The following is a 13,687-nucleotide window of genomic DNA, read 5'->3' as shown; positions in this document are numbered from 1 at the left end:
CCCAAAAATGTCGAAAAACTGGACTTTTTCGCCCAAAAAAAAATTTCGACAATGCAATACAGTACTTTAAGTCAAAAAAACGTGCTTTTAAAATTTGACTTTTTGAAATTCGACATTTCTGCAGTGGTACAATTGCGGCTTTTCGACAAAAGTATATTCAATTGAAGAATGTAAATTCGACAACAGTGCTTTTCGTCAGTAAATTCGTCATTTTCAATCCGCCTCACTTTGCTGGCGGAATGTAATAAAATTTTTTAAAAACATGTTTTTTTTTTTGTGTTTTTTTTTTTATTGCTAATAGCATATCTGATTATATTAGAAGGGATTAGGTACTTGGTTTGGCTCTTTAGGAGGCACAAGTATTATTTATATATTTTTAAAAATAATATATATATTTTTTTTATGGAATGGGTTAAAAACCAAAAAAAAAAAAAAATGCGTGGGGTCCCCCCTCCTAAGCATAACCAGCCTCGGGCTCTTCGAGCCGGTCCTTGTTGTAAAAATACGGGGGGGGGGGGGGGGAAATGACAGGGGATCCCCAACCAGCACCGGGCTCTGCGCCTGGTCATGGTGCAAAAAATACGGGGGACAAAGAGTTGGGGTCCCCCGTATTTTTTGTACCAGCACCGGGCTCCACTAGCTGGAGAGATAATGCCACAGCCGGGGGACACTTTTATACCGCTCCCTGCGGCCGTGGCATTAAATATCCAACTAGTCACCCCTGGCCGGGGTACCCTGGAGGAGTGGGGACCCCTTCAATCAAGGGGTCCCCCCCCCAGCCACCCAAGGGCCAGGGGTGAAGCCCGAGGCTGTCCCCCCCCATCCAAGGGCTGCGGATGGGGGGCTGATAGCCATGTGTAAAAATGAAAGAATATTGTTTTTTGCAGAAGAACTCCCAAGTCCCAGCAAGCCTCCCCCGCAAGCTGGTACTTGGAGAACCACAAGTACCAGCATGCGGGGGGGAAACGGGCCCGCTGGTACCTGTAGTTCTACTGCAAAAAAAAAATACCCACATAAAAACAGGACACACACACACCTTGAAAGTAAAACTTTATCGCATACATGCCGACACATACATACTTACCTATGTTGACATGCCAACTCTGGCCACGTCTCCGTCTGTCGACGTCCGGGGTTCCTGAAAATAAAATTATATACTCGCCTGATTCAGTGTCCGGTTCTTTTATTGTAATCCTCGTACTTGGCAAAAAACAACAACGCATAGCCGATCCAGACGGACTGAAAGGGGTCCCATGTATACACATGGGACCCCTTTCCCCGAATGCTGTCTGGGAGCGCCACGTCCTGGCACTCTCCTGATTCCCTATGCGCGTCTGAGCTGGCCGACAGCGCATCGCACAGCACCTCCATTAGTTTCAATGGTGGGAACTTTGCAGTCAGCGGTGGGGTTACCGACCGCGGGTGACCTCACCGCTGACCGCAAAGTTCCCACCATTGAAACTAATGGAGGGGGCTGTGCGATGCGCTGTCTGCCAGCTCAGACGCGCATACAGCCAATCAGGAGAGTGCCACGACGTGGCGCTCCCTGATTGGCTGAAGGGACCTTCTGTGACAGGAGTCACAGGGGGTCTCAGCATTCGGGGAAAGGGGTCCCATGTGTAAACATGGGACCCCTTTCAGTCCGTCTGGATCGGCTATGCGTTTTTTTTTTGCCAAGTACGAGGATTACAATAAAAGAACCGGACACTGGATCAGGTGAGTATAAAATTTTACCCCGGACGTCGACAGACGGAGACGTGGCCAGAGTCGGCGTGTCAACATAGGTAAGTATGTATGTGTCGGCATGTATGTAATAAAGTTTTACTTTCAAGGTGTGTGTGTCCTGTTTTTATTTGGGTATTTTTTTTGCACAAGAACTACAGGTACCAGCGGGCCCGTCCCCCCCCCCCCCCCATGCTGGTACTTGTGGTTCTCCAAGTACCAGCTTGCGGGGGAGGCTTGCTGGGACTTGTAGTTCTTCTGCAAAAAACAATATTCTTTCATTTTTACACATGGCTATCAGCCCCCCATCCGCAGCCCTTGGATGGGGGGGGACAGCCTCGGGCTTCACCCCTGGCCCTTGGGTGGCTGGGGGGGGGACCCCTTGATTGAAGGGGTCCCCACTCCTCCTGGGTACCCCGGCCAGGGGTGACTAGTTGGGTATTTAATGCCACTGCCGCAGGGAGCGGTATAAAAGTGTCCCCCGGCTGTGGCATTATCTCTCCAGCTAGTGGAGCCCGGTGCTGGTACAAAAAATACGGGGGACCCCTACTCTTTTTGTCCCCCGTATTTTTTGCACCAGGACCAGGCGCAGAGCCCGGTGCTGGTTGTTAAAATACGGGGGATCCCCTGTCATTTTTTTCCCCGTATTTTGGGAACCAGGACCGGCTCAAAGAGCCCTAAGGCTGGTTATGCTTAGGAGGGGGGACCCCACACAATTTGTTTTTGGGTTTTTTACAGTTTTTTTTAACATTTTTAAAAATCGAATCAAAATCCGTCAATTGGTCTGTTTTTCGACAGCGGGACTGTCGAATCCGTTTTTTATTGATTATGTCGAATTCCGGCACCCGCCGGCCGGAATTCGACGGTCGAATTGTGTCGAATTTAAAAACGGGCGAAAAGTGCCGCAATTCACCTGGAATTGCATATACCCCATAAATGGCAAAAAGACAATGTATACATAAATAACCATTTGTTATAAAGTAGTATAAGGTTTATTCCACTAAAATCCGTTTAAGCTTGAATTTTATATTCAGGTCCTTTGGATGTATTGCCTTCAATACATGAATCTCATCGCTAGCTGTGTTTTACAACTTCTATTTTTTTTTTTTTTTTCAGTTTGTATTTACTGTACATGTTGGATTTTCCCCCAAAAAGTCTTTCTCTCTGGGGTAAATGTAATAGGGTGCGAGTTGCCGGAGATGCAGGACTTCGGGTGATCATTTGCAACGCAAAACAGATTGGTTTTGCCTTGCAAGTGATTGCTGCTTTAAAGATACGGGCATTCACGTCTGGATTCTCGCACCTTGCACCCTATTACACCAAGCTAGTCACAGATCCTGAGATTCCCCCCCCTCCCATTTTTTTGTTTTTACAATCCATGTGACTTGTCCATACATTACAGATTTGTCTCAATGATCTGCAGATTTCAATAACGTCTTGAAATCTTGATAGTGCTCATACATCACCTCAATCAATTGTCATTTTACAAGTCATATGTAGTTTTATAGTGGGCGGTGCTACTACCTGCCACCCACTCCTGTGAATAGTTAAATAAAATTAAGAAAAGGAAAAGAGCTTGGGGTTCTCACTCCCCCCTCCCAAAAGCATAACTAGCCCCAGATTCTTTTAGCCAGTGCTGGTTCACAAAATACAGGGGAGAAATGTGCAGGGTTCCCCTGTATTTAATGAACCAGCACCGGGCTCTTGGAGCTGGCCCTGGTTGTAAAACTATGGGGGTCAAAACGAGTATGGGGTTCCCTATATTTTTAATACCATCCCTGGACGGTGGGTGCAGGGTTGATGGCTTGTGATTCTGTAAAATTATATTGTCCTTAACAATGGGAGTACAGGTCACAGTAAGCCTGCTTTGCATGCTGGTACTTAGAGAACTACAAGTACCAGCATGCAGGGCAATAAGGGCTGCTGGTACCTATAGCCCCCCCTGTAAAGAAAATATTAAAATAACCACGCAACACCAGGTCTTCCTCCGGCGTCTTCATCTGTGATCTTCACCTGTGGGGTGGCAGCCTTTACAGCTCTTCTGCATGGCTGCCGCCTCCCCAGGGCTTCCTTCGGCGTCCTCATCTGTGATCTTCACCTGGGGGGTGGCAGCCATGTGAGGTCTTTTGCGTTGGCCGCCGCCCTCCCAGGACTTCAGGAGGTCTTCTCATCTCCTCCTCCTCCACCGTCTGGCTAATATAGCGAGGCCAAAGGAGTGGGGTGATGACGAAATGAGCCACAATTTGCTGACTGCAGCCATCCTGAATCTTAAAAATGGCGCCGTGTGTGAGCCAATGACGGCTTGCGGCACCACTTTTTAAATGAGCAGCTGAGCCAATCACAAGCGTTCTTTTCCTGGGAATTCAGGAGAGGAACGCTCTGCCACTGCTTTTCCGCACTCCTCCTCACTCCTTCTACCGCTGCCGGCCAGTGTCGCCAGCTTCCAGGTACTTTGCACCGCTGGCACCCCAATACCGCTGCTGCCGTTCCCTCCTCGCCCCTTCTCTTCCCACAGTATAGACGAAGTGGTCAGCCTATCGGCTGATCCTCACCCATACACTACAGATAAAGCCGCGATAAATCATGATATTTATACATGTTTAAAAATCATAATTTGGCGATTCCAATCATTTTTTGATCAGAATCGCTGTTATGGGAACCCATACATCAGCGATTGATTGTGGCAATCATCTCCAGAACGGAGGATTGTCACAATTTATCGTAGGTGTATGGGCCTCTTAAGTCGCTTTGTAATGTGTTGCCTCTATCAGCTGTGTTTATATCCTGGTAAGGGCTGAACAGAGACTGTTTGTGTGGTGATGTTTGTGTGGCTGTGGTACCTATCTCAGAAGGGGCTGTAGGTGTGGGACTCTGATGTTCTTAATACAACATTTTTAAACTTTAATAGACTTGTTCCAAACATTTCAGCTATGCTGGACAATTATATTTCATGATTTGATAACAGTAATTAGAAAGTAAAGGTATCCGTTTGATGGATAGACAGTGTCTAGTTAGACAGTCATTAGATAGACACCATATGTTAGACATACATTAGGTCGACAGGGTCAAAAGGTCGACATGAAAAAGGTAGACAGTATAAAAGGTCGACAGGGTCAAAAGGTCGACATGAAAAAGGTCGCCATGAAAAAGATAGACAAATGTGTTTTTTTTAATGTAACATGTTTTTGGACTATTTCACACTTTTTCTATCCATGTCGGCATAGAGTTGGTTATAAACCTTGTGGCGAGCGCAGCGAGCCACCGTGCCCGAAGCGTGGCGAGCGCATGCCTTTCTACAATTGGGGGTCCCAGATGACAAAACTATCCACACAAACCACAAAAATGCAAAAAACATGGTGTCTACCTTTTTCATGTCGACCATTTTCATGTCAACCTTTTGACCCTGTCGACCTAATGTCTGTCTAACATATGGTGTCTATCTATTGACTGTCTAACTAGACACTGTCTATCTTTCATACCAGAACCAAAGTAAATTCCCTGCTGGAAGAGAGAGACCTGTTGTGCGCTCCCCTGTTATCCCTCCGATTGCATTGTTTGTGTACTGAAGGCGGTATTTACTATCATATATCCGAACATATTTGAAAATACAACAGTACTGAATTATTCCCAGTTTCTTTTTTCTCTTTTTTGATATCTCTTTGTGCAAAAAATGCAATGCTATATCCTATATATTCCTGTCCGATCTCTGACAGAAATGTACTTTGTGTGAAACGGAGTCCATCACGGCTGCAACTCTTCCCAGGACAAAATAAGCTTACAGCCTACAACAAACAACTGCCAACCTTAATGCAATTTTAAATTCTCTGAACTCAAAACTGTTAGCTATGTTACCATTTGTTTCTTTTGTGCATCCCACACATTCACAGAAGTGACTTTAAAACTACTAGTGAAATAACTCAAACACGAAGATAAAATAAAATCTAAAAAACATGTGTAAGCTCTTTTTTGTTTCTTTTTTTTTAAACCTAAAATATTTAAACATACAATTTTTATTTCTCGACTCTGATATTGGGAAAGATTGAAATATATTCTGTAGCTTTCTTTGGACTGTATTGAATTGAATTGTAAATGGTATATAATTGGGAATACCATACTATCTTTAACCTGTGACATACATTAGTGTGTTAAAGGGATAGTATGGTATGCCTACATACTGTATAATCCATATTTTCATCTCATTTTTATGTAAACGTTGGATAGACTTGTCTATCCCTTGGTGACACTTGATAAAATTTTCTGTCCACTCAGCTGTTTTTTTACACATGAAGTGTAATATGCAATTGTGCCCGGAGAGGTCAGGTTTAGCTGTGTAAAGTAGCTAAACCCGACCAAAGTAATAAACGTAACGCGAAAAGTCCTGTTTGAGCACTCAGACGGGTCCCTTTTCACTAATTTCAGCTTGCCAGCCCCAGGGAATGCAAGCTGAAATGCAGGCGCTGGCAGCTGATAGCGCCCAAACGGAGCAACAATTAAATAGCTCCATTGGGCGCCATCTACTGGCTGCCAGCTAGAAAACAACTGAATCTCACCCTTGGAGTCAGTAATGTATTTTGAAAGCTGAAAAGCTTTTGTGATCTACCTGTGCCCAAAAAATTAGGTGTGGCACAACAAAAAAGGGTGATGAACTCGCTGCACGGGGTGTAGGGACTGTCTTACCCGAAACCACACTAGCCCCCACAGTAATAAACACAGAAAAAACCTCAAACACATTGCCCCACACAGGGCAAAAAAAATGTCCCCTACAAAAAAATAAAATCTATATTAAATTGCTTTAGCTCACCCTCTCTACCCCCCTTCCCCCGTAAAGACTGACCACTGGTACTCGGCAGCTGATAAAACAGATAGCACTGGGAACTCGGCGATGGTTTATGCGGCGGGAAGCCTGGTGCTCGAGGTGGTATATTAGTGCAGCAGGAAGAAGCTGTGCCCCAGCAGCGTCACCCAGTGTGCCCTGCACTGCACATATAAAGGACCCCCCCCCCCACACACCCACACGGACTGCCTCCGACTGTGGCTCCTGCACTTGTACAAAGTTTACCACAATCACCACGGAGATGTGCTAAACGCTGTGTGGAGCCTATGTGATGGTTCTTTGAGTACAGAGTGGGCAGCCCGGCGGTACAGCAGTTCACCATGACATTCAGCACACAGTTAGTTGGTTGTGGGGCCAGGGAGTCAAACAGCAGCAGCGGTAGGCTCCTCACAGAGCATAGGTGACATCATGACATCAATGGTGCACTGCATTACTGGAAACTGGGCTTTGAGGACCCAAATGCCGGTGTGTCAGTTTTATTTTAGTTCAGTTGGTCACAATCTACCGACTGATGCTCTACGAGCTACCAGTAGATCTCGATCAACCTTTTGGATAGGTCTGTTTTAGATAGACAGTTATTCGGTTGATCCCATATGGTCAACATGTATTAGGTCGACAGGGTCAAAAGGTTATCAGTTAAAAGGTAGAGAGTGGGTAAGGGCGACAGAGTCAAATGGTCAAAATGACAATGGTTGACACAAGTTTGAGTTTTCTTTAGTTTCATTTTGTATGTTTAACCATATCTAAGCACAATCAGTGGAAATGTGTACCCTTGCAAGCTCTGTTCGCTCGCCAACCTTCGAACAAGGTAGATCACTATGCTACTGCTGCACTCCCCACAGGTTATTATTTCCAATTGTAGTCCTCATGGATAGTAAATGAGGTAAAAGTTGGAAAAACGTGACCAAAAAAAACAAACAACTTGATTCAACCATTGTCATGTTGACCTTTTGAGCATGTCAACCATATAGAGTTGACCTATTCGCTGTTGACCTAAACATTGGAACCCCATGGGAAGCCACCTATTCATATTCATAGGCATATTCATAAACCTTGCAGCTAACTGCCGGCTAATTACCCCATGGTGCCAATTGAATAGCATTTTTCCCCTACCTAAAATCTGAGATTACTGCATGGGGACACACTGATGCTGAGAAAACTTTGATTGCGCAGTTCATGCAGTAAGTGTACCCGCGATTGTGCGGTTTTCTTGCAGCACATGAAGCTGTGAGGAAAAGTAAACTATCAAGGATTAATGTGCGTATTAATTCCCGCTAATTGAAGCAGTCTGGCTCGGCAATTAGTATCCCGCGGCTAATTGAATATGCTTCCTTGTGTCCAATTCTTCTACAAGGTACTGTATATAGAGCCTGATTTTGAGTTGACAATAGTAACACATACATAGTAACATAGTAATTGAGGTTAAATAGAGGCAAAATGCTCATCGTGTTCAACCTCTATTAAGTTGAGTTGATTATAATGTACCTGCTGAAGCAATGTTTTATGACTAGTTAACAACTGTAAATCATGTTACACCCGGATTATCAACGTCAATATTTTAAATGTTATAACCTTGGATATAATTTTCAATCAGAAATGTATCCAATCCTTTTTTAAATGCATTTAAAGAGTCTGCCAATACCACCTTCCCAGGGAATTCCAAATCCTTATTGCCCTAACAGTGAAGAACCCTTTCCTCCGTTGCGTACGGAATTTTCTCTCCACCAACCTCAGCGAGTGCCCACGTGTCCTAAACAGAGTTCTTTTAATAAATAATTTCTCTGATAACTCTTTGTAATGTCCCTTTACATATTTGAAGATATTAATAATGTCTCCTCTTAGATTCCTCTTTTCCAGTGTATACATATTCAACCTAGTAAGCCTTTCCTCATAATCCAGTCCCTCTATCCCTTTAATCAGTTTAGTAGCTCGCCTTTGAACCCTTTCGAGTTCACCGATTTATCTTTTTTTTTATACAGTGGTGCCCAAAACTGAACACAATATTCTAGGTGTGGACGTACCAGTGATTTGTACAGCGGCAGGATTACATCCTCGTCCCTTGTCTCAATATTCCACGTTTTATGCATGCTAGCACCTTACTTGCCTTCTTTACTGCGCTTTGACATTGTGTATGGTTATTAAACCTATTATCAATGAGTACCCCCACATCTTTTTCCAATACTGTTACCCCTAGACTTTCCCCATTTAATATGTAGGATGCAAGTTTGTTTTTAGTCCCGAAATGCATAACCTTGCATTTTTCTATATTGAACCTCATTCTCCATTTAGACACCCTGATTTCAAGTTTAGATAAATCATTCTGCAGAGACTCCACATCTATTTCTGAATTAATTACCCTACACAGTTTAGTATCATCTGCAAAGATTGACATTGTGCTTTCCAGGCCTATTTCTAGGTCATTGATAAATATGTTGAACTGTAGGGGCCCGAGTACGGACCCTTGTGGTATTCCGCTGACTACTGGGGTCCAGCTTGAGGACTTCCCGTTGACCGCTACTCGCTGTACCCTGTTATCCAGCCAGTTACTTATCCATGTACAAACAGTTTTTCCTAGGCCAAGCTCCTTTAATTTGATGATCAGTCTCCTGTGAGGCACTGTATCGAAGGCTTTTGCAAAATCTAAGTAGACCACATCTACTGCTTTTCCCTGGTCAAGATTATCGTTCACTTCCTCGTAGAAGCTAATTAAGTTAGTTTGACATGATCTGTCCCTCACAAACCCATGCTGGTTCTTGCTAATAATCTTAGCGGTCTGTAGATACTCCTGTATGCTATCGCTTAGAATTCCTTCCAATATTTTCCAAACTATAGACCTCAAACTAACCTGTCTGTAGTTACCCTCATGATTTTTGGATCCCTTTTTAAATAATGGGACTACCTCAGCTATACGCCAATCCTTCAGTACCATTCTTGATTTAATTGAACTATTGAAAATCAAGTATAGGGGTCTTGCTAGTTGTGACCTAAGCTCCATAAGAACCCTCGGGTGAAGTCCATCAGGACAAGGTGATTTATTAATCTTGATTTTGCTTAGTCTCTCCCGGACTAATTATTCACTTAAACAAGTTTCTAACCATGAATCATTACTGTCACTATCGTTATGCACTACTCCCAAAGTAACCAAGAGCAAGTAACTGTGCATCTGCACAAACCCTGTGTATGTATACGTGTGTGTATGTATGTATGTATGTATGTATGTATGTATGTATATAGATATATAATGTATATATATGTATGTGTGTGTGTGTATATGTATATATATATATATATATATATATATATGTGTGTATATATGTATATACATACATACATACACACACACACACACACACACACACACACACACACACACACACACACACACACTACATTTTTAGTTATTTTTTTGCTTGTGGAATAAATCCTGGATGCTTTTGCATGTAGCCCTAAATGCTGGTAGGCTTTTTTTTTTTTTCTTTTAACTGGAGGGGGCTTCTACCCATGGGCTGTAGCAGACCACACATAGTATTGGCGGCGGGAGTGGTTGCTAGACAGCTGCCGTCTGGAGGGCGGCGACATCCTCTGTTTGTGAAAATGGAAGCGTGTCGCTGCTGCTTAGAGAGCATACCTTCCAACATGACCTGCCCCACTAGGTACAAAATGCTCTGTTTCTGGACTTCCCTCTTAATTTATTATTGCCATCACCTGTGAAGAAACAGCTTTCTTATCATTTAACTAGTTCAACACAGGTGATGGAAATCATAAATTAAGAGGGAAGTCCAGAAACAGAGCATTTTGTACCTAGTGGGGCGGGTCATGTTGGAGGGTCTGAGAGAGTGGGACGAGGTCAGGAATCTCCATGCAGGACAGAGATTTCCTGGCCTCTGCAATGGGTGGCTTGTGCAACACTGTGGGTGCTATTAGCCTATGGTGTCGCACTGATCAGATGGTGCATACTAGGACTGGCAGTCCAACATTCATAGCACAAGTGCCCAGCAATGATTTCTACTCTAGGCACCATGTTGGAGCACAAGACAAATGTGAGCACATTCCATGTTTGTTTGTTTTTAAATAGAATCTAACTATAAGTACCTAATTATTTTTATTATTATTCAAACAATTGGCCACATTTGTCTTGCACAACAGAATGGTAGAGTGCACTAGAATGGTAGAGTGCACTAGACTTTATATATCTATATAAATATCTATATATATATATATATATATATATATATATGTGTGTGTGTGTGTGTGTTTGTGTGTGTGTATGTGTGTGTATGTATATATATATATATATATATATACTTGTGTATGTATATATCTCCTTACTCTACTGCTGCACTCACCATTCCCAGGTTTGGGTTGCAAAACTGCACTTGCCATTATATGTATTAGCGCATAACACTGTTTTTGTTTTCTGGGGATTTGCATACTTACCAACATGACCCTCTCCAGGAGGGACACAATGCTCTGCTTCTGGACTTTTTTTCTTAATTTGTGATTGCAGACACCTGTTTTGAACAGGTGAATGGACAAGAAAGATGTTACAGCACATGTGATGGCAATCATACATTAAGAGAGAAGTCTGTCCCTCCTGGAGAGGATCATGTTGGGAGGTATGGATTTTGTGCGTCTAAATTAGACAATACATATTACATCCATATACATTTTATACTGTGATGCTTGTTACATTAAGTGATTCCACCTTTGTGCCTTGGGGCTTTAAAATCTGTTGAATGATCTCAATAAAGTTGTGAGTCCATTACTGAGCAGTAGCATAGTTATTTCTTCAGGGTGTACCTCTGACTTCCCTGTGTAATGTGCTAATATGATAGCATAGTATAGCAGAGATTAGCAGATGATAGGGAAGGGATGTAAACAAAAAAACACACTTTTTTTTCTCCAATTTATATTTGTTAATGATTGTTTATTTGCTTTTCATGATGTCTAAAAGGTGTGTACACACGGTGAGATCCTTGTTCTGCCCGATTTTGAGTATGCAATTTCCTTTGAACTCCCCCAGAGCACAGTTAGCACAGATATTACAGATTGTGACTATCTGTGCTTGAGATTTTGTCTATGTACGATTTTGACTAAGTGGCAATTTTGACTATACTTTGTACTAGATAGTACACTAGATAGTCAAGATTGACTTGCCTGCACATTATATCTAGCCTTACGATACCGACCCCACTGGAGCTTGCATCGGGATCGAATCGGCATTGCAAGCTGCCTAACACCTTGAGATATCCACTAACTTTCCTTAAGATTTTGACTATAATAGTCAAAATCTTACAGATTTGTCTAACCGTGTGTACACACCTTAAAAGTAATACAAAACAAACATTTCTTAATCTTTTCAAGGTACGAGATTGTCATGTTATTAAGTACACGTCAAAAGAAGAGGCTGATGGGAGAAGCGCAACTCTCGCTGTGGGAGGGAAAAATGTGTCTCCTTTCTATGTAAGTATTGTAATCTTCCTGTTCCTCCCTTCTCCCTCTATCCTTCCCATATTCCTACCATCTCCTTCTCCCTTCCTCCCCCCCTCCCCTATTCTTGTATGCTCTATATCAGAGGTTCTCAAACTTGGTCCTCGTGGGCCCACACAGTGCATGTTTTGCAGGTCTCCTCACAAAATCACAAGTGAAATAATTAGCTCCACCTGTGGACCTTTTAAAATGTGTCAGTGAGTAATTAATACACCTGTGCACCTGCTGGATTACCTGCAAAACATGCACTGTGTGGGCCCACGAGGACCGAGTTTGAGAACCTCTGCTCTATATACTGTACAACCAATCTTTTATTATACACGCTTACCAAAGGGCTTGCACAGTGACACACACATCACATGTATGCGCCACTTCATGCATGAGTCATTGCAAGCCCCATTTTTATTAATTTTCTTATTTATGTGATTTATTGCTAGGGTATAAGATAGGCACAATCTCAAGCAAACAAAAAACAAGTCACAAAGTATTGCATAGAACAAAATAAGGGTGATACTCACACATAATGGGGATGTTCGACACCATTAAATTGTGTTTCTTTGAATAAACATTAGGAGTTGTCACATGTAATGACCAAACAGCGTGATGCTTTATACTAGAAACAAATCAGTGTTATATAATTACTTGACATCCGCAAACAAACGCTCCTAGAACACAAGGTGCCGTTAAGGTACCCTCCATAAATACCCAAGAGCCTCTATCAAAAGCCTTTGGCATCTTGCGCCACCACTAGGGAGGAAGTGGCAAGGGTGCTTGAGTAATGCATGAGATCAATGGATCTCCGAATATTTTCCACAGCCTAACTATCTGGGATGGATCCCACCTTATGCTGGTGCACCAAAGATAGTATTAAGATGGCTAATCTAGAAGTCAAGCAAATAATTTGAGGTTTGAGTTTAGTAAAGAAATAGGGTGGTAGTTGCCACATTCGGTGGGATCCCTCCCAGGTTTGGGAATAATTACAATCTCCATCCCAGTGGTGGTGCCATCAAATGGCGTGCCTGTAAGAATTGTTTTAAAAAGGTCTCCTAAGTAGAGGATTAAAATTTTGCAGAATTTTTTATAATGAATTGCTGGAAGCCCATCAGTACCTGGAGCAGAAGTATTCTTTAAGGTTTTGATGTAAGCTTTAATTTCTTCTGAAGAGATAGCTTTATTTAGAGCCACCGTCTGTGACTCCGAAAGGGTAGGCAGGGGACTTGAAAGAAATTCATCTATTTTTTAACTAATGAAGAATTTGGAAATGGAAAGACCATAGAGATTTTGATAAGTCTCTGAAACAATGGGCTACTCTATACAAGGCAGATCATAGGTCTATATATGTTGAGCATCTATAAGTTCTAGTACCCTGTTGTGCTGTCTACTTGAGTGCAATTTAGAGGCTAAGAGGGAGTCTGTTTTGTCACGCTTGTCATAATATCTATACTACATAGATATACTGTAGATCGACCACTTGACATGACAATGATGCTTAATGGTGAGCTGGTCATTCTGACTCTCTAGATCAGCAACAGCTTGATGATCTTTAAGTTTCTGTGCTTTAGCTAGCAAAATAAATTGGCCACGAACTGTAGCTGTATGTGCTCCGCCACCACTACTGGAGGGAACTCTGCGGACCGACTA

General features: G+C 42.7%; 1 protein-coding gene across 1 annotated transcript in view; it reads left to right on the top strand.

The window, feature by feature from the left end:
• The window catches only part of MRPL3 (mitochondrial ribosomal protein L3), a 227,919-nt gene that overhangs the window by 43,428 nt on the left and 170,804 nt on the right, over positions 1–13,687 (top strand). Inside the window, exon 4 of the mRNA XM_063922364.1 lies at positions 11,921–12,019. Coding sequence (XP_063778434.1) covers positions 11,921–12,019 — 99 coding nt within the window. The remainder of the gene's footprint in view (positions 1–11,920; positions 12,020–13,687) is intronic.

This window comes from Pseudophryne corroboree, chromosome 5, assembly GCF_028390025.1.
Source record: "Pseudophryne corroboree isolate aPseCor3 chromosome 5, aPseCor3.hap2, whole genome shotgun sequence".
Classification (NCBI taxonomy): domain Eukaryota; kingdom Metazoa; phylum Chordata; class Amphibia; order Anura; family Myobatrachidae; genus Pseudophryne; species Pseudophryne corroboree.
Note: the sequence above shows the minus strand (reverse complement) of the source record. Positions and strands in the feature narration are given on the sequence as shown.